General features: G+C 43.3%; 2 protein-coding genes across 8 annotated transcripts in view; both read left to right on the plus strand.

Moving 5' to 3' along the window:
* Positions 1-21,082, plus strand: part of LOC146547636 (beta-1,3-galactosyltransferase 1-like) — a 292,164-nt gene that overhangs the window by 143,946 nt on the left and 127,136 nt on the right. The window lies entirely within an intron of this gene.
* Positions 1,180-20,335, plus strand: LOC146547637 (uncharacterized). 3 transcript variants are annotated; one of them, XM_085264365.1, is made up of 5 exons: positions 1,180-16,741; positions 17,190-17,225; positions 17,602-17,749; positions 18,111-18,198; positions 18,777-20,335. In XM_085264365.1, the coding sequence occupies exon 1, from the start codon at positions 4,691-4,693 to the stop codon at positions 7,847-7,849; it is 3,159 nt and encodes a 1,052-aa protein (XP_085120491.1). In that variant the 5' UTR covers positions 1,180-4,690; the 3' UTR covers positions 7,850-16,741; positions 17,190-17,225; positions 17,602-17,749; positions 18,111-18,198; positions 18,777-20,335. The 3 variants fall into 3 exon arrangements, with proteins under 3 accessions (XP_085120491.1, XP_085120490.1, XP_085120489.1); XM_085264364.1 differs by having other exon boundaries at positions 1,180-16,487; positions 16,609-17,225; XM_085264363.1 differs by having other exon boundaries at positions 1,180-17,225.

Genomic DNA, 21,082 nt, shown 5'->3' on the forward strand with positions numbered 1-21,082 from the left:
CCCTGTTTCAATCCAGGGGGTCAGTGTTGACATTGTGGAGGACTATAAATACCTTGGAGTACACATTGACAATAAACTGGACTGGACTAAAAACACCACAGCACTTCACAGGAAGGGCCAGAGTCGTCTGTATTTTTTGAGGCGACTGAGGTCCTTCAACATCTGCCAGAAAATGCTGAGGATTTTCTATGAGTCTGTTGTGGCCAGTGCGATCCTCTATGCTGTTGCATGCTGGGGGAGCAGGCTGAGGGTCGCAGATGCCAACAGACTTAATAAACTAATCCGTAAGGCCAGTAATGTTGTGGGGATGGAGCTGGACTCCCTCAAGGTGGTGTCGGAGAGGCGGATGCTGTCCAAGATAAAGACAATGTTGGATAACACCTCCCACCCACTCCATGACATGTTGGTCAGTCACAGGAGCTCGTTCAGTGAGAGACTGAGATTACCGAAAAGCACCACTGAACGACACAGGAAATCTTTCCTGCCTGTGGCCATCTCCCTGTACAACGCATCCACTTAACACACTGGTTAATGCTACAGCTACACATGTTTCTTTTCCAGCTATTTATTTATGAGTGACTTATGTATGTATGTATATATATGTATATATTGTACTATTCTTAGTTAGCGGATTGTCTGTCTTGTCTTAATGTTGGTTTATAATGGAGCACTGTAACAAAAAATAATTTCCCCCAGGGATCAATAAAGTATTCTGATTCTGATTCTGATCATATGAACATTTGACCACTTATATTTAGCCCTGTTTGGTAAGACTTACACAAATGCACAAAAGGCAGCAAAGATGTGGCAATGTGAGGGAAAAAAGTAAACCCAAGTGAACTACTGCTGATACAGATGACGTAGGTGGAATCAAAGCATTTGCAAAAAGCCAACAAGAGTCCTTGCTTACACTGAAAACTGTATAAAAACAGCTCTTTCAAGTGTTCTCATCCAGTTGTTTTAAACAACCAACGTGTGCTTGTAAGGTTGATATGAGTTGCTATGGACAAACTAAATGAAAAGTTGTCTATATGTAGCATAGTTAGTATATAAAATATCACGAATGGCCATCTATGTCCACTGTGAATCACCATTTTTTAAAAAGAGGGGGTGGCTTACGACACCAGGCGTCTGCCACCTACATTGCAATTTTGACCTCAATATGTCAACATGATAAGGGAGGCCTCACTCAAGATGTCACAATGGTTTTACCCGAAACCTCTGGCGATATTAATCCAGGTCTTTTTTCACACCTTGGCTCATGTGTTTACGTGCATAATTAATACTCTTACGGAACAATCCCACTGGGGTTTAAATACCTGGCACTCTTAGAACTGAAGAAGCATCTTGGATAAGAGGTGAAACTTCTTCACAAAACTTAAAGAAGCCCAGTAGCTTTCTGTCAAAGCTCCTTAAAAATTTAGAGGTTCTTTGTTTTGTCATTGAGCAGTTTTATTTTGATCAATGTTAAGAGGGTAGGTTTCACAGGGATAGCTCAGTAGGTAGAGTGGTGGCCCCGTGATCGGAAGGTCGGGGGTTCGATTCCCCTGAACAGCTACCCTGAGATACCCCTGAGCAAGATACCGTCCCTACACACTGCTGCCCACTGCTTCACTGAGTGAATGGGTTAAATGCAGAGAGCGATTTTCCCCACGGGGACCAATAAAGTACACCTTCTTCTTTCTTTCACTTTGCTGTATTCAATTCATGTTGTGACTTTACTGCTGTAAGTTTTTCCATTTGGGTGTTTCAAATAGATGATAATGCTTCAGAAAGGACTCATCTTAACCAAACCCTAATAACCAAACCTTATAATCTGGTGAATCTGGTGAAGGTTTGACTATATGGAAAAGTAGAACTACGGAAAAGAAAAGAGCAGCAGGTATAAGCTCAAATGTCAATAAATGTAGACAGATGAGAGAACTTCCTTAGTGGCTAAAATGTCCAATTTCAGGACTTCACTCTTGTAAGGCCTTCTTAGCTGATATCATTGACTTGAATCAGGCTCATGTTGCCATCTGCTTCAGAGATGTTTTTGTCATTCATTCAGTGAGACAGCCAGCATGAGACTGAGCAGGAGTCTGATAAAGAAACTGAGAACCATGCAGACATCACTCCCCATGTCGGTCAAAATCTGAAGAGCCAACCTTATTGCACAAAGGAATGGGGTAATGAGAAATACTGTGAGAAGAGGACCTGGTTTCAACTGTCAGGCTGCCCTGCAGCTGAGTGTCCATGAACCAGAGGTTGTTTTTGGTAGAGACTAAACCCTAGGGATTTCTACAAGGAGCTGACTGATCCTGCTTTGATGGAAGCTGTTTTACATGTGGTCAAGGACAGACGGGAGAAGATACTAGAGGACTAAAAAAAGGGGAAGGGAAAGTAAGAGAGAAAAGCAAGTTGAGGAGAGATAGTAAATTGAAGGCATGCACTTCCCTGAAACTGTACTTTTGTTGGCGAATTGCACATATTCGCACACATGCACAGCCATCGTTTTGTGGTGGGGTGGAATGGGAGTGGTGGTGGAGCCAAAAATTGATCCTTCCCAGAAGAAGCCAAGCAATCCAGCAGGTAATCTTACAGATAGATCTGCTGTCTAATAACCATCAAAAACAGTAAGACCGCTGCTGGATAACTTCCTGTCGTCACTGATACACTGCAACACAAAGATGCAGCACAGAGTGAAATAAAATTCACTGTGTGCTGTGGCTTCACTTCGTGATGTGGGAGACTGTCCCTCTTTAAAACAATCACTAAATCTATAACCATCAGCTGGAGGGTTGAGAAACAAGGAGTCACTGAAATGACAATGAGAATAAATACGAATAAGAAATATGATATCACATCAGTGTGCTTATTTTCGAAATCGACACAATCTAATCTATAGTCTTTTTCAGTGAATTAATGTTCTGATCTGTAAATATCATTAATTTTCCATTAAATATGCACTTGTGACTTTAGAGGAATGTCTCTTTAATAAACTTGCATTAATAATGGATGTTGTATTTTAATGGCACAAATCCCCGACAGTGTTGGAAGAAAGGGCATCTGGCATAAAAAAAACGATCTATCCACCGTGGGATCAGGAAGTGTATGTTTTGCTTAATAATTTCATTCTTACTAACTTAGTATCATTTGTGTAATTTATTTTAAAGCATCCTGACAGATACCGAGGTTTAATAATAATAATTATCCAATTATTTTGGAGTGAAGAAAATGAAAGATTTTCTTACATCTTACTTACTTTCTAACCATTATTACTTTAATCGGAACAGTTTTGAAAACATCAGCGTTCTCATGTAGATATCTGATATATATTGTACGATCTACTGTACAATATAAAGCGCCTTGAGGCGACTGCTGTTGTGATTTGGCGCTATATAAATAAAATTGAATTAAATTGAAAATTGAATATTTATTTATATATTTATACAAAGCAAATTCATTATTGTCAAATTTCATAGTGATAGAAATTCTAGAATTTTTGTTTGCATTTAATTAAATAAGATTTATGTCTTATAATTGTGTGAAGCTCTTAAATGATTTTACGCAAACTAGTGGTAGTTCCCTAAAACTAGGAAAATAAGCTGTTTTGGTCTGACAGTGGCAGTTTTTATGAAACAGAACTAGCCAATTCTGTGTTTTTCTTTTTGATTGTTGCCGACTTTTTACGGGTCTTCTTTGGAGTTTTAATGTTGCTGAGTGCACTTGGTGTGTTTACAGTGTTTCAGGGTCGATCAATACAAAACCTACTTGGTTACTCCAGCTTAACCTGCAGGAGATTGTGCTTGCAGTGTGCTTTGCTGCTACACAGGAGATAAATTCATGAAATGCAGGAATAAAATCAGCTATCATAGATGATGAGCTCAAAAGGCGGTGCTTTGATTATTGAGCATGGAGGCATTTGTGTTAGCCCTTTAAATCGCAAACGATTAAAGAAAGGTGTTGTACTGCTTCAGAACCTTGTTGATGTGACACAATCAGTTAAACTGCTCTACTTGTCACGGTCCTGGGTCTCCTGACCCAGCGTTTTTAGTTCTTTGTGATTTTCGTATTATTGTACTTGTGTGTGATTTTATTTTATGGCTTCTAGTTTTGATCCCTTGCCCTTCATGTCTCCCTGTGTGCCCCTCTGTGTATCTGTGAGCCCTCGTCTCTCCTTATGTTTTATTCCATGCTTCCCCTGCCCATTATGTCTAAGTTCTCCCCGTGCTCTCTCTTCCCCCTGTGTGCCCTCTATGTATTTATGAGCCCTCGTCCCCTTTCGTGTTTATTCCGTGTCTCCCCTGCCCGTTACGTTGGTGTTCTACTCGTGCTCTCTCTCCTCTGTACTTCCTGTTTCACCTCTCCCGTCAGTGTTCAGTTCACCCCGCCCTGTCTCGTTATGATTATCAGTGTCACCTGTGTTCCCCGTGTGTTCCCACTCCCCTCGTTAACCCTCTGTGTATTTCTGTCTGCGTCTCCCTCTGTTCAGCGTGACGTCGTCCCTCATGTTGTGTGGATCTCCCTGTGTCTCTCTGTGAGCTCTTAGTTTGTAGTTTTCCCAGTTTAGTTTTGTATTTCCTATGTTCTGCCATTCCAGCATTAAAGCTGTGATTTTGAGTTCATCCCCGTGTCTGTGAGTTTTGCGTTTGGGTCCTCCTCCTGCCTGCCACACAGCCGAGCCTTGACAGTACGACGTCACCACGAAATGGACCCAGCAGGCTCCGCCCGTGAGGGAGATATTCTCCGTGTACAGAGTCTGGTGCAACGAATAACCCACGCCTCGGACTCACGGACAATTTCCGTCGGACTTAACGCCATAAAGGCAATAATCGAGGGAAACCCTTTCCTTCAGCAGCTCACCTGCTATGAAGGCTTTATCGACGAATTGAGCCGAGCTAAGGAGGCATTACAAGCCCGTGAGCTGGCAGACAATGTCCGTTCCCGGGATTCCACGCCACAGCGACTGCAGACAGAGATCTCCGCCCATCAGCCGCCGCAGCAGCAGCAAACTAAGCTCGCCGCGACGGTACCGCAGCAGCAGACGGGGCTCTCGGTGTCGCAACAGCAGCTGCTAAAACGAGAGGGTTTTTTGGCGCCGCTGCCGCAGAGCCCTTCTCCATCCCCTCTCAGCTCTGACCGTCGCTCTCCCGCTGCTCTCCTAGCAGCGATGTGGTCGGATGATGAAGAGGAGACCGTCACCCCCGCATCATCACCGGTTTTCCCCGTCACCTCCGTTCCCTCATTAAGGAGGAGACGCCGTCGCCGGTCCTCTCCTCAGTCGGATTCCGGGACTACTGGGCAGCCGGCTGGGGTGAGTGACAAAGACACTTTCTCTGTTCACTCTGAGGCTAGTTCTCACTACTCTGAATGCAGGAATGCAAACTCTGTGACTCTTGCCGTAGACGCTAAAGGCTCACGGTCTGTAAACGTTGAATCTGAACCCGAACTTCTTATGAACCATTGTACTGCCCGGAGGGTCAACTCAGAGACAGTTTCTCCTACGTTTGGACTCATATTCGAGAAAGATCATCCTTCGCTAGTGTTTCCTAGGTCTAAAAACTCGAAGTCAGCATTTCCTGAGTTAGAGACACCTGTCTCTGTGCCCTTTACCTGTGTGTCTGCTGAGGATGATTGTTTTGCAGTTAAGCTCACCCCTGGGGCTTTACTACCTGCCCCCTTAGATGGTAAAACAGTAAAATCCAAGACCGTAAATGTTCCTGTGATAGCTCGACCCCAGCTCGTTGCTTCTGAGCCATCACCCCCGGGGATTGTCCATTCTGACGTGAGGGGGGCTGGCGCCCAGCTGGTCCCTGTTCCGGTTTCCGGGTCAACTGAGGCTCTGCTGGTCCCTGCACCCGTATCGGCTCCTCGGGTGGGGACGGCAGCCGCCCAGTCCCTGCCGAAATCTGTGCCAACCGCTGAGGTGGGGCCCGCCAGGACCCAGCCAGTCTCTGCACCTGTACCTACTCCTCAGGTGGGAGCGACTGGTGTCCAGCAGGTGCCTGCACCTTTCAACTGCGTTGTAGGCCCAGGGGAACTGACACTGCCACCTGTCCTACATCCGCTCCCACACCCATCATTGCACTCAGCTGCACAGGATGCCCCTCAGTCAGTCATTCGACCCATAACCCTGCCATTAATACACTCTGTAGCTGAGCCGTTAGCCGCCCGACCCGCAGCCACTTCAGCCACTCCTCCACCCGTCACACCTCCACTACAACCATCACTGCAGTCTCTAGCGCAGTCACCTGCAGCTCTGCTTTCCCCAGTGCAGCCTCCAGTGTCCCCAGTGCAGCCTCCAGTGTCCCCAGTGCAGCCTCCAGTGTCCCCAGTGCAGCCTCCAGTGTCCCCAGTGCAGCCTCCAGTGTCCCCAGTGCAGTCTCCTGCAGCCCTGCTGTCCCCAGTGCAGCCTCCTTTAGCACAGTCACCCGCTCAACCACCAGCACCACAACCGTCACTACCTCTAGTTCATTCCCCTATGAAGTCATTAACTCCACCACCTACTCCACTCTCACCACCACCGTTACTACAGACATCAGTTCAGTCCCCTGTGCAGTCATTTACTTCTCCACCGTTAGCAGCTCAGGTCCCCGTGTGTCCAGCAGCTCAGGTCCCCGTGTGTCCAGCAGCTCAGGTCCCCGTGTGTCCAGCAGCTCAGGTCCCCGTGTGTCCAGCAGCTCAGCTCGCACCTGAACCATTGGCCCAGTCCCCGATGGCAATACGGTCTTCTGTTCGGCTTAACATTCAGCCAGGGGTCCCAAGCCTCTCTGGCTCTACATCAGCTCCTGCTGGAAGCTCGGATGAGCTCATCCAGGACTCCGTGGCTCCCACGCCGCCGTCTGCCTCATCCGCTGGGGGTTCCAGTGAGCCCGGCCAGCACCTCCTCGTCTCCGCTGGAGGGTCCGAGAGGCCCGTTCAGCCTCCTGTCTCCGCTGGAGGGTCCGAGGGGCCCGTTCAGCCTCCTGTCTCCGCTGGAGGGTCCGAGGGGCCCGTTCAGCCTCCTGTCTCCGCTGGAGGGTCCGAGGGGCCCGTTCAGCCTCCTGTCTCCGCTGGAGGGTCCGAGGGGCCCGTTCAGCCTCACGCCGCATCAGCTGGAGGGCCCGAGGAGCCTGTCCAGCCGCCATCTGCGACCGCTTCGTCATCGCCTGGGCCAGCCTCTGCCTGTGCTTCTGCTACGCCTGGTCCGGCCTCAGCCTCTGCAGCTCCGCCTGGCCCGGCCTCAGCCTCTGCAGCTCCGCCTGGCCCGGCCTCAGAGTCTTCGTCTGCTGCAGCCTCCTCAGAGTCTTCGTCTGCTGCAGCCTCCTCAGAGTCTTCGTCTGCTGCAGCCTCCTCAGCCTGTGCTTCGCCTGGTCCCGTCTCGACTGGTCCTGTGCCCTCCGGGCCTCGGCCGGTGCGCCTGACACTGGAGAGCCGCCGCCGCTGCCTTCCGCGCGGCCGGCCCCCTGAACTGCACCGTCATCGCCTGAGTGGCCGCCGTCGCCTTCCGCACGGCCGGCCCCCGGACCAGCGCTGTCATCGTCGCCGCCGCCTCCCGCGCGGTCGGCCTCCTGAACTGCTCCGTCGTCTCCTTCACCGCCGCCGTTGCCTTGCGCACGGCCGGCCTCCTGAACTGTTTTCACGTCTCCGCCGTTGCCTTGCGCACGGCCGGCCTCCTGAACTGTTTTCACGTCTCCGCCGTTGCCTTGCGCACGGTCGGCCCCCTGAACTGCTCTGTGTTTTGGGTTGTTTTCTTGGGCTCCGGTGTTTTCTGTGCTCTTTGTTTTCTGTTCCGAGCCCTCCGTCCTGGGCCCCCGCCGCCCGCCCTGGGTTGTTTTCTGTTTGGTTTTGTTTTTCTGTGTTTGGGCTGTCTGGAGCCAGCCCTTGAGGGGGGGGTGCTGTCACGGTCCTGGGTCTCCTGACCCAGCGTTTTTAGTTCTTTGTGATTTTCGTATTATTGTACTTGTGTGTGATTTTATTTTATGGCTTCTAGTTTTGATCCCTTGCCCTTCATGTCTCCCTGTGTGCCCCTCTGTGTATCTGTGAGCCCTCGTCTCTCCTTATGTTTTATTCCATGCTTCCCCTGCCCATTATGTCTAAGTTCTCCCCGTGCTCTCTCTTCCCCCTGTGTGCCCTCTATGTATTTATGAGCCCTCGTCCCCTTTCGTGTTTATTCCGTGTCTCCCCTGCCCGTTACGTTGGTGTTCTACTCGTGCTCTCTCTCCTCTGTACTTCCTGTTTCACCTCTCCCGTCAGTGTTCAGTTCACCCCGCCCTGTCTCGTTATGATTATCAGTGTCACCTGTGTTCCCCGTGTGTTCCCACTCCCCTCGTTAACCCTCTGTGTATTTCTGTCTGCGTCTCCCTCTGTTCAGCGTGACGTCGTCCCTCATGTTGTGTGGATCTCCCTGTGTCTCTCTGTGAGCTCTTAGTTTGTAGTTTTCCCAGTTTAGTTTTGTATTTCCTATGGTCTGCCATTCCAGCATTAAAGCTGTGATTTTGAGTTCATCCCCGTGTCTGTGAGTTTTGCGTTTGGGTCCTCCTCCTGCCTGCCACACAGCCGAGCCTTGACACTACTTACTTGGTCTGTTGAGTAATGGAAACGGCAGAAGTCTTGATTGCAAACTGAGGTTTCCTGGTGTGTCTGAGTCCATTTCATAGGAACTCTGGGAGATGAAATTAGGTTAGTGCATGATTGCTCAGTTCAAAACCACCTTTATAAAACTAATAAAATGCATCTGCATAATTCTGTCCTCATGTGCACAGTAAGGCAGCACCCTAACATTGGAAGCCGCAAAGCTTCAGTCAAACATTCCAGTGTTTTGGTCAGCTGATGCAAGAAACCTAAATCCGAGGTCGTCAAAGATGGACAAGCGCTTATTGATTGAGTTGTTGCCAAAGTCTTTGCCGGGTGGCAATGTTGTTCTGGGGGAGTCTGCCAGGCGACTTCTCTTGAAAGAAGTTGTTCTTGGCCAGTAAAGAGGCCCATCCGAGAGGGCTTCATTCAGAAGCGCTCACGTATGTACTGTCAGTATATATGGCCCAAATGTTGATGACCCCTCATTCTTCAACACTTTTTACTGCACTGCCTGAACACCTAGACTGCTCACCTGTTCTTGGGGGCAACCTCAACTTTGGACTAAATGAAGTACAGCTGGAACTCAGTGCAATAAGCGATCCACAAATATAGTTAAACACTGGACTTTGCGACGCATGATGTTTTCTTCACCCTAACCATAGGGAATATACTTTCTTCTCACATGTCCATCAGTCTTTCTCACGTCTGGATTATTTCCTAGTCAGCAGCTCACTGTTGAGTGACATTTCAGACACTGAGATACAGCCTATAGCTGTCAGCGATCATGCTCCTGTGGCTTTAACTGTAGTAAATAAGGAGGTCATTCCTTATTTTATCAAGTTTTATCAAGTAAAAACTGGAGATTTAAAACATTATTGCTTAAAAATGAAAATGACCTGCCTGGAACATCAGCATCTGCTCAGAGATTCAGGAATTAGAGGGAACCATTAAATCCTTAGAAGAAGCCTACATGACCACGCTGGATCAGCAAATGTTGAGCAAAAGCAAAACTAGAATTACATGAAATTATTGATAAAAGGAAATCAATTCTTAGTAGTACAAAGACTTTTTGAACCTAGTAACAAATCAGGTAGATTTCTACCTAACCAGTTAAAGATTAATAAAGAAAAAACAACTATATGTTCTGTTAAAGTCTTAACTGGAAATACAGTATATGATCCTGATAGAATAAACAACTCTTTCAGGGACTCTTACAATACTTTATATTCACCTCAGATAAACCCAAAGACAAAATTGATCAATTCTTTGATAACTTAACCCTTCTCAAATTATCAGACAGTCAAGCAAGCAAGCACTGGATTTACTGCTGACATCAGTTGAACTCCAGGAAGCCCTAAAAAATATGCCCAATTAAAAGGTTTCAGGCCCAGATGGATTTCCAGTAGATTTCTGTCAGTCAGCTTTGACCACAACTTCTGCTCCCAGATATGTTTAAAAACCTTTAAAATAACTAGAAACCCCAATCTACAATTACTACAAAAACAAAATCCTGCATAGAGTGCACTATACAGGTCAAGAGATGTTCAGGATGGGTTTCCCTTTGCTCTTCTAGGAATGGGGGCCGCGGTTCTCCTTGTGATGGTCCTCCTGGCGCTCTCATGCTCTGGGAGGCCTCTGCATGTCTGGGGCCCAGGTCTTACCCATTCCACTCCCCCAGGACGATCACCACACCCACTATTAGACACATATGTGTACACACAAGTGTCCACACAGGTGTAATGCCGTAATGCTCCACTTGTGAAAGTAAATCTGTTTGACGTTTTGCCTTCAAACAACAATTCTGATTGGTACACAGCTGAACAGAACAGGGAAAAAAAGTATTTTTATTTAAGTAACTGTAATACACCATATCATGTTTATTTTAAGTTATTTTTAGAATAACAGTGGTAGGAATGCCATGTACTATGAGTTCACTGGAAATATAAAATCCTGCTCCATAAGTTATTTCAGTGACATTTCTCAAATCCTCCTCACCACGCAGAGTTTGTCCAAACAATAAAGAGCTATATTATCCTTCAATTCAGTTCAATTCAATTCAATTCAATTTTATTTATACAGCGCCAAATTACAACAAGAGTCGCCTCAAGGCGCTTTATATTGTAAGGTAGACCCTACAATAACACATACAGAGAAAAAACTCAACAATCATATGACCCCTTATGAGCAAGCACTCTGGCGACAGTGGGAAGGAAAAACTCCCTTTTAACAGGAAGAAACCTCCAGCAGAACCAGGCTCAGGGAGGGGCGGGGCCATCTGCTGCGACCGGTTGGGGTGAGAGAAGGAAGACGGGAAGAAAGACAATCCTTCAACAACAAAGAGTAGGACAAAGTGAAATAGTTTATAACACTTCTCTGTGACCACAGTCAAGGCACAAAGGACACAAAGAGATTTTCTGGTGCACGTTTATTAACAGTGATAGCTTTTCAGCTGCCCTCACATACACAGCCAGCACAGCTCCAGCTTTGTTGCACAGCTGCAGCCCCGTCTGTCCTCCTCTCCTCACCAGGTCTCAGCACGCTACTGAAAAAGGGGAGGGACAGTTGTATAACCATCATCAGCTGTGTCCACCAGCCTTCCCATGGCACTGCCCCTCAACCCGCTGCACCACCCTTTCCCTGCAGCTGAGCCAGAGACCACACCCCACCACATAGCTATATTGCATAAATGAGAGGCATTGATTATTTAATAATAATTAGAAGGAAAATGCATAAATTCAATTTTATGACTTCATATGTTTAGGTTTTTGCATTTATATGTTTAAGGTGATGTAAAGTTAGGCCAAAGTACTTTAATTTGAACTGAAATATATATGTACTAAATTGTTAACAAAAATGTATTGTCAAACTATCACAACAAACTGCTTTTTAACTGCTTAAAAATTAGGATTCTTGAGAAGCCCTAGTGCACAGAATGTGTTTTCAGGAAGAAAAAGTGTTCTATCAGAGCAGTTATCCTGTTCTATTGTCCACATTGCTTTTTTCACCATACTGACTGGAATCCACCAAAAACAAATTGAGCATTTTCAGACACATGGCCTGCACTGCCCTCTGAACACCCAACCTGTCAGAGCTTTGCAAAAGAGCAGCTAAACTCCAGTCACAGACCACAGCTCATGACACTGAATAAACACTGGTCTAAACTTTACAGCCTTAAAAAATAGCCTGAGATAGAGCTAAGTTAGTGTATAAATGAAGAGAGAGGGATGGGTATTTGTCTGTGTTACAGAGATGACATTTGATAATTATATTCCTGGTAAATATTTCTGCTATGAAAACTACTTCCATAGGAATCAATAAGATAAGTAGCAGCCAGGTGCTGTTAATGAAATGCACTTGATTAATTGATCATCAGCAAATGTTACCACCTCTACAAAACCAGAATTTTAGGCAATTTGCACATGTGGAACAATCAGGTGTTTGTTAAGGCAGTACCATAATCTGCGTAACCACTGCGAAGCAAACACATCCTGATGAATGGGGGAGGCTGAAGCTCAGATAGTAGAGCAGGTCATCTGCTAATTGCAAGGTTGGTGGTTCGATCCCTCCAGTCTGCATGCTAAATATGCTTGCAGGATACTAACCCCCATTCTAACATGAATGTGTGTGAATGTTAGATAAATAGACAGCACTTACATAGAAAGAGCATAAATAAATGGGTGAATAAGGCAAGTTGTATAAAGTGCTTTGAGTGCTCAGAGGGAAAAAAAAAAGTGCTATCTAAGAACCAGTCCATTTACCAATCCTCAGAGACTTTGGGAAAAAAAACCCAGCTGTATCTCAGATTCTACAGTTCAAGTTCAAGACAGGAGAGTTAGAAGGCTTGTTTGGTTGAGTTGCCAGCAGGAAGTTGCTTCTCTAAAAACGGAGGAGGCTCAGGTTAACAAAGTTCCCACAAAAAATGGGTGTTTGTGTTCCAATGTTGTACCTCCACCAACGCTGTGGTGGGACCTTAAGAGACCCATGCATAAATTAATGACCACAATCTTCAATTAACTCAGACCTTCCCAAAGTGTGGGGCCCGCACCCTAGGGGGGGGGCCCGCTGTACGAAAAGGAAAAAAAAAAACGCTTGGACACTGCTTGCATAATGGACAGGTTTTTGACGGGGCTCCCACACAAATGCAAAGCAGGAGATGAAGCATTGCTGAATATGTTTCTAAACCAGCTTCATTCTAAGCCAAAGACTAGAAAATATGGTGAAGCATATCTGACGTTACGTGACCAACTCTGTATTCATTGTCCACACCTAAACGCAAAAAAGGAGTTTTAAAAAATCTCAGTTTTCGGTGATTCGAAACGCCATTTACATGTGGACGAAAGGTCCAAACACATAGAAACAGCTGCGTTTTCAAAAATACCCGTGTAGGTGTGGACGTAGCATAAAAGAGTTAGTTTATTTTCTTTCTTACTACCTGTCATTTATTGCAGATTACTTGTATTTAGTTAATTGTTTGAGGTGTTTGAGGTGTGAAATGTTCATTCACATAAGTGCTTGCTACCTAACATTCACACACACGTTCATACTCCGATGGATGTATCGGAGAGCAACATGTGGGATATTTGGCACACAGACTGGAGCAGACTGGTATCGAACCAACCTTCCGGTTAGTAGGTGACCTGCTCTACCACCTGAGCTACAGCCACTCCACATTGTAAAGAGAAGTGGGCAAAACGTTCAGCGTTGTGCTCTCCCTGTCTCGTCAGTGTAATCAGCGTCAGCCGTGTCTCCCAGCTGTTTCCTCTTCGCTCCGTTCACCTCTTGTATTTAGTGTCTGTGTCTTCCCCTACTCGGTGTCGCGTTGTTAACGTCTGTTCACCCTCGCTTCCTCTGTGTGTTCCGTTTGCCAGCCAGCCTACCTGCCTAGTTATTCTGTTCTTCCAGTTTAGTTAGTGTTTTTCTGTTCTGCTTCTTACCAGCAATAAAGCTGTGTGTTTTGAGTTACTTTCGCCTCAGTGAGTCCTGCATTTTGGGTCCTCTCTTCCTGCCTGCCTACACACAGACATGACATTAACACAAGTTTAATATTAAATTCAGAAATGTAAAATGCAAGATAATACATATTTGACAGCAATCTTTGAGCTTGCTTCATTAAACTTAATTTTGTTTAATGTTTTTAGATGAATAAAGACATTTCCGCCAGTTGTTAATAAAAAATTCACCAGAACCCAGAAAAATGTGTCCAGCAGTATAATTTGCTGTGAGCACTTTGTGTCTGAAATAACAGTTTATTTGTTTTAGAGATGCTGCTTATAATATACGTTGTCAGGGTAAATTCATTTTGTAAATGATTAAGATATTAATCATTTGCAGCTGTGACATCAGGTCACAATATAATCTGAAATCTGCCTTCTATTCATTTAAATTATTCAAACTTTGGGAAATATTAACAACATAGAAGATCCCACCACCCAGGCTTTAGTGGAGGCTATTGAAATCCTCTAAAGCCTCCAACAGACTACATTAACTCTCCCAAATGCTTAACTTTAAATGTAGCCTCTTTACGTCTCCTTAATCCTAATTAGAGAAATTCTTTAAAGGGGTGTTAAGTCATCTAATGGGTGTTTTATTTACAAGGCTTGAAACTTGAAGCCACAGAGGGTGGCAGAATAGTCTATGAGTCACTGGTATTGATCAACAATCCCATTAAAGCCGCTGCAGATATTTTATGGCTTCTACCGATTTCTTTTTCACTGTCCTCCCTTTACCTTTACTGCCCTCCCTCTGTGTAACAAAGGCTAATCTGTCAAAGTCTGGCCCAGAGGTGGAAGCGTTTGAAAAGCTCTCATTAAAGTGGCATTCAAAGATCCAGACACGCAGCTGGAGGTACATTGAGCCAGTATCCATACCAGTTAACCCTGTTTACCTCTTCACAAAGGAACCTAATCTTTCAGCAGGCCTCTTGCTGGTATCATTTACAATCAGTGTCCCTTTTTCTTTCAGAAGTGCACAGATGCTTTCAAAATTATATCCATCCCTCCCTGCTCACTGCCCCAAAATGTCACTGGGTTCATTTTAACATCATGGCTCTTCATTCATATTGTTAAAATAAATAAATAAATAAATCCACAAATAAGTACACGCTCCACACAGCCATTCACACTCAAAACACTGTACATAATCCCTCTGATCTCATAGCATTTCCTTCGGGCTGCTCTGACACAAACAAAAGCACAGGTTAATATAATTTTCTGAATACACCTTCAGCCAGCACCGATGCGTTATGAGGTTAGAAGTTTAGAGGGCTGCACAGTGTGAGTGTGCACATCTCTGTATGCTGATATATGTGAGGTTTTTAAAGCCAAATTGTGTCTGACAGGTTGACAGAACAATGGAAAGTAGCCTGTGTACTTCTGTCAGGATTTATGTCAAACTCCAGTAAAAGTATCCACACTCTGCCTTCTGTTGCTCATCATGCTCTTCTTTCTCTCACACACACACACACACATACACATAAGCCCAAATAAATAAAATTAACTCAAAGACATGCTTTCACCCTTGTGAAGCTGAATTTAGCAGCTGTGACAGGTGAAATCATTTATTTACTGGGGTGCATACTGAACAGCATGGCCTCTCACCAGCTCTCTTGTTGGCTAGAGATGGCAGCCTCACCTCGGAGAGCCTGTGACAGCTGTGGGCAGCTGGTCAAAAGGTTATTGTGCCTTCTGCATACACACACAGAGGGAGGCACACAACATCATAGTGGTTCGAGCACCTGCTGTTTTTTTGTTGTTGTTCAATTCAGTTCAGTTTTATTTATAGAGCACCAATTCACAATAACAGTTGCCTTATGGTAAATACCCTGCAATATTAGAAAGAACGCCAAACCATAATGCCCTGTATAAGAAAGCACTTGGTGACAATGGGGAGAAAAAAAGTCCCTTTTAACCCTTTAAGACCTACCATAGAACCAAGTCCGCCAGACCTTATATTATATTTTTACATGCTGTAGTGCCATTTTTGGGAGAATTTCAAGTTGCTATACAATAATACAACCCTTATAACCCAAATTTTAATAATATGTATGCATTAAGTGCATAGTAACTACATAAATTGCAAAAAAGTGCAATAAACTACAAAAAAATTAAAAATAGTTTTTGTTTTTTTAACATAAATTTCTCTAACTAGAAATATAAGAGGCTTATCCCTCAAAACTGTAAATACAAAGAAGTTGCACAAAATAGTTTCCCACCACAGGATCTTTATTTTGAGTGTCTTCATAGTTTTATTTTTGAAATACATAAATTTTTATATACTGCAGGAAAAACGAAAATAAATATTGTAATGGAAATTTGCAAAAAAAACAGCATGTGCATCAAAATAAACTATTTCCAGCAGTGTAATTTGAGTTCTAAGCATGCCAGCAATGATACAGAAAGTCATAAAGTCAAAGATAACTTTTAAAAACACCAGTATAGGTTTATGAGGCCCTGAAGTTGAAAAAAAAAAAACTACATTTACGTGAAAATGACGTCACTTCCGGTCTCGGGCAGCTAATGAGATGATGATGAGATAACCTTTATTTGTCAGTTGCAGGTCTTTTGCCCACAACCGAGATGACAGACCTTGCCGACTGTACATACAATACACAAACATCACATTGGGGAGACAGGTCAGGCTAGGTAGCGAGGAAAAAAACATCGAAATGTGTAAGGATAATACAGGAATGCACAGATATCAACACACCATAGGAACATGGGAAACATGGGAAAGAGTTACAGTGTGTACATCTGATCTGGGACCGCTGCAATCTTTCGACTGCGCCTCCACTGACCCGGTGTCCACATCAGAGGGGAGGTAAGCGTTGGAGGTAGCGTTGGATCCGGGGTAGGGAGGGTGATGCATCAGTGAGTGCTTATCAGTATCAGTATATGTATGTGTGTGCGTGTCCATACACTGAAAAAAAGGGACTGGCCATCTCTTGGATTTATGTAAGCATCTTGCATGTATTTAACACAATTGCCTCATGTTTTAAAGATAAATGTAACTATATAGTGTAAAAACTACATGATATGCAGAAAGGGTGTATTAAATTGTTTATATCATGTTCAGGTGAAGTAAGTCAATAAGATAGCAACGTTAAATCTCGTGAAACCACGCGTGATTTCATCTCGCGGGCTTTGGATCGTGGTTTAAAAAATGCATCCATCTCAGTCAAGTCGAGCAGCCAACTCTACGTTTTTTGGTATGTCTTGATTTTTTGAATTAATATTTACCATATTTCAGCCAAATGTAGTTAAACGTCTAAAGTGCCGCCATGTAACATGCTAAAAAAGAGCCGTTAGCTTATTTGCTGTTTTATCTGTTATCAAAGAATTGGCGCTTTTTCATTTGAATTTGTCTTTGGCACAAGAGCCGTAATATCACATTAAACCTAATTACGAGGCACTCATAACATAATTTGGTTTTCTGTGTGAATAGATTTGTCAACTGACTCTTCAGTTACATTGTGTATTTACTGCACCGTGGTGTTAGTGAGATTTTGGACATTGAACAGCTTTAGCTAATATCATCAGCGGTATTATGCTAGCTTACATCCCTACCCCTCCTGCCCTCACCTGCTGTCCTTTTGTTTTTGTTTTTGTTTTTTTTGCTGCACATTGAGAGACGACCTCTATTCTGCATTTCACCAGGAGTCAGCTGATGGATTGTGGGTTCAAGGTGTTATGGTAAGAAAGTATATTCTATTTTCGCTTAAGGTTTCTGTAACTTAATTATAATAGGTTTTTTATAATTATTAGGTGCATGCATACTCAAATAGACCACCCTATTAATACAACTGAGAAATCCAAAATCTGCCATAGGTTTGACTTATACCTGTATGTATTGTCAGAAAGGTGATTACTGGACTCACATTAATGCACACTTGAACTAAAATGAGGTTGTAACTTGTGGGTTCTTGGGTTGCAAATCAGAAATAAACATCTTTGGATTTTTTTAATCCCATAAGATCTGGAAACACAGTTTTTATTCAACAAAGCATTACTGATTATTAACCAAGCACAGTGCCTGCTGTTATTTCAAAATAATTTTATGTCATTTCAGATGAAATGCAGCATTCCAGTGCATCCCAACCATGCCTTTACAGGTTTCTGACGGAGCTGAGTTTCTCTCTGACAGTCTGCTGAAAGTGTTTGCAAAGTGATCGGGGGAACAGGGCACAAAGCTAAAGGATGTAGCTGCCATGATGACAGTAAGAACTTTAAAATTCTTTAACTACAAAGTGTATATGTATTGCATTAGGTCAGTAAAAGATTTTTATGCTGCATCCATTGAAACAGTCAACTATTACCTGTGAGTACTGATTCCACCGAAAGGATGCCATAATTTTCGTCATGCATTTACTGGCCCACTGAGAAAAATTGATCTTTTTAAAAAAATAAATGTTCTGGAAACTATATATCCATAAAGTTGATGTCAAACAGGAACTTTTGATATTGCTTTGTAGATGCTGGTGTTGCATGTTGACTGGTTTAAGTTTTTGTCTGGGATCATTTTCTTCTGTGCTACTGAAAAGTTCACAAATCTCTGTTTTCTTTGTTATAATACTTTAGGATGACATTAATGCTCAAAGGGAGTCTCATCAAAGTGCTCCACATCTGTGTGAAAGACAATTGCAACATCTTGGTGCAGGAGTTCATGGTGAGTGTTTTATGAGTAGATTGTGGCTTTGCAACATTTTAAAATGCATTTAGTTATCCACTTGATCCTCATTGGACCAGTTAGGACCAGTAGTCCTCTTTAATAATTTGAAGTTCACATGAGGCCTGGTAGTGAACTCGGCCGCCGGCCCTTGAGGCCCCACCCCTGTATTAGGGGTCACATCAGTGTGAAAAAACTTTAAATTTGTCATTCTAGTGAACAAAGGAAAATCCCACCAATATTTAGCTTTTGTTTGAAAAAAAAAAAAAGACCAACAGCTAACCAAATTGTGGGGCTGAAAGTCTAAATTCTAACATCTTCTGAGTGACAAAACCTGGATTTCTGATGGGCCGGTGTCTTTCTAAGAAAAACTAATGTAAAGCATTTGAAATTATGTTTTTCACCCTCTCTTAGAAACTCTGTTAGACCATGAATGGCAGCATGGCAGGCCACTCTTTGGCTATAGCTATTTACTATGTTGCTTGCATTGGTTTAAATTACTCTAACATTAGAACTGGTAGATTCAAAAGAGATGAGTTTAAAAAGGAATCTTAAAGAAATGTTTTGTGTTTAACCAGGACTTGACTGAGGCCACTGCACAGATTGAGAAAACCACAATGAACATCTGTCTCCAGAGGATGCACCAGGCAATGACTTTTCTGACGTTGGCATCATCATCGAGGGTATAGTAGTTCTTCAAGATCTGGATAACGTGACCTTTGCAGTAGCCATGCTGTTTGGACCTTTTTTATTCCTTCAATATGAGTTACCCATCACAACTCTGCTACACTTTTGAGGTGATTCAAAGGGTGGTAATGGAGTTGGAAGCAACTCAGCTCTCAAGAAAAGCTCACAACTAAGACAAAACTGCTCCTGCAACGAAGCTCACTGTTATGCATGTGAGGTGACCAGCTCTAGGTGAGAAGACATTTAAATCTCACACTTGTTCTGCTGCATTTTTGAAGCTCAATTCCAGGAACAGATCGCAGGGTTCATTTTTATATACACTGCAACTGCCATGAAGACGAGCCGTTTTTTTGTTGTTGTTGTTGTTGTTTGTTTTTCCTTTTGCTCTGTACAAGTTCTCTGTCTGTTTGGCAGCATTTTTAAATTTCTCTTTGTATTTTTTCTTTCTTTTACTAGTGAAGAGATGTAGCGTGAACAGTTATACAGTCTAAATATCCCATATGGGCCGTGTGAAATGGTATTTTCAGTTTCATTCAGTTGAAGTAAAGAACGTTGAATATTTCTAAGTGTGCTGTTTTGAACCAAGATGTCACAGTATGATCAGTGCCGTAATTTTTGACAGTCACTGTATCAATGTTATTTTTGCATCTCTTGAATAAAGGTTTTGACCTGCAAGTGCTAATTTCTTTAGTTATTGGGGTAACATGGGTAATGTTAATAGGAAGGTGTTTGCCAATTCAGTAACCTAATTTAATGTTAATGGAAACTAACATTACCTCAAATTGTTTAGTTATAATTGTTGTTTAACTGAATCTTGACGTCAGAGGCCTTAAATAGAATGTTTTGTATTGTTCTTTCCCAACATTTTTCAAAAGAAAGAGTCTAATTTCTTTGCTGTGATTGATTCCAGAGAACACGGAAGAACTGACATTATTTAACTGTTGGTTTATATAGATTCAGTAGTGGAGTAATGTCAGTTTAATTCTTTACCTACTGTCAATGCAGTGAAATTAGACATTTTGTTTTGAAAGGTTACTGGTGGATGCCAGCAACCATCTTGGAAGAGAACAATACAATCTGTTATAAGGCCTCCATTTGAAAATTGTGTATTTGATACTAGAATATAATAGCAAAATGTAATTTGAAGATAACATGTAGTATTTAAGTGACCAAGTAGTATTGGGTAAAAGTTATTGAATGGTGTTGGGATAAAGTGAGAAAATTGTGAAGGATTAAAATAGTTCAAGAGCTCAAATTACTTCATCAAAACATGTTTAAGTCACATTTTATCAACACAAATTGCACAGGTTTATTGAACATGAATAAATTGTGTTAATTTAACTCAATTGTTTAAGTTGCTGCCAAAGCAAAACATCTGTGTGCAACAAATGTCCACCATTGAATTAAGTAAATCCAACAACATATTTTTTTCAGTGTAGTTCAGCTGAGACAGTGACCTTCGCCCTGCCAGGCTAAGTAAACAGTCTTCCAGCCAACCCAGGTGGCCTTGCATGGAATGGGAAGGAACAGACTCAACACAGTCGTTATTAGGGAGTTTTTGTTCCAGCCTTGAGCTCCGGCCTTGAGCCCACAGCTGGCACCGAAGGGGTAGCCGGATTATGATGGTAATTTTTCTTTGCGACAACTCATGAGAATTTCAAAGCTGTTCTTTAACACTCCGACACTGGTCTCTCAATCTCCTGTTGGAGAACCGCGAGCTTCCCGATGATGGTATCAAACTTGCTGGTGTTTTCATTCTTTTGCCCAAACAGCCGATTCTGAGAACTCACAACTGCAGTGAGCTGTTCCGCGATGCAATCCAACTAATGGCAGACATGCGATAGTTCACGCTGACGTCTATTCCAATGTAGGAAGTGTTACGAACAGCTGATCGGATCGGCAAAGCCTGTTTCTGGAATATTATGTTTTTGTTTCTGCAAGCGCTTTTCATGCAATTTTTGCAAAGCTATATGTGGAAGGAAACCATGACCGAGGACAAGCTGATGGCATAAGATGTAAGTACAACTCCTACGGTTTCATATGCAAAAAAAATTATTGCGCTAGCTTACGTGGTTCCAGTTCTACAGGTATTTAAAAATAGTTATGCAAAACAGAGCGTGCCTGCTCTGACCGGCTTTAAAGGGTTAAGAGGATGAAATCTTTTTGGAGTTTTTTGGGCTCAGTAACATGTTTTGGA

The sequence above is a fragment of the Mchenga conophoros genome, linkage group LG23 (assembly GCF_057382185.1).
Source record: "Mchenga conophoros isolate Kocher_MC1m ecotype Shallow Benthic linkage group LG23, M_conophoros_male_GT1.1, whole genome shotgun sequence".
Taxonomy (NCBI): Eukaryota; Metazoa; Chordata; class Actinopteri; order Cichliformes; family Cichlidae; genus Mchenga; species Mchenga conophoros.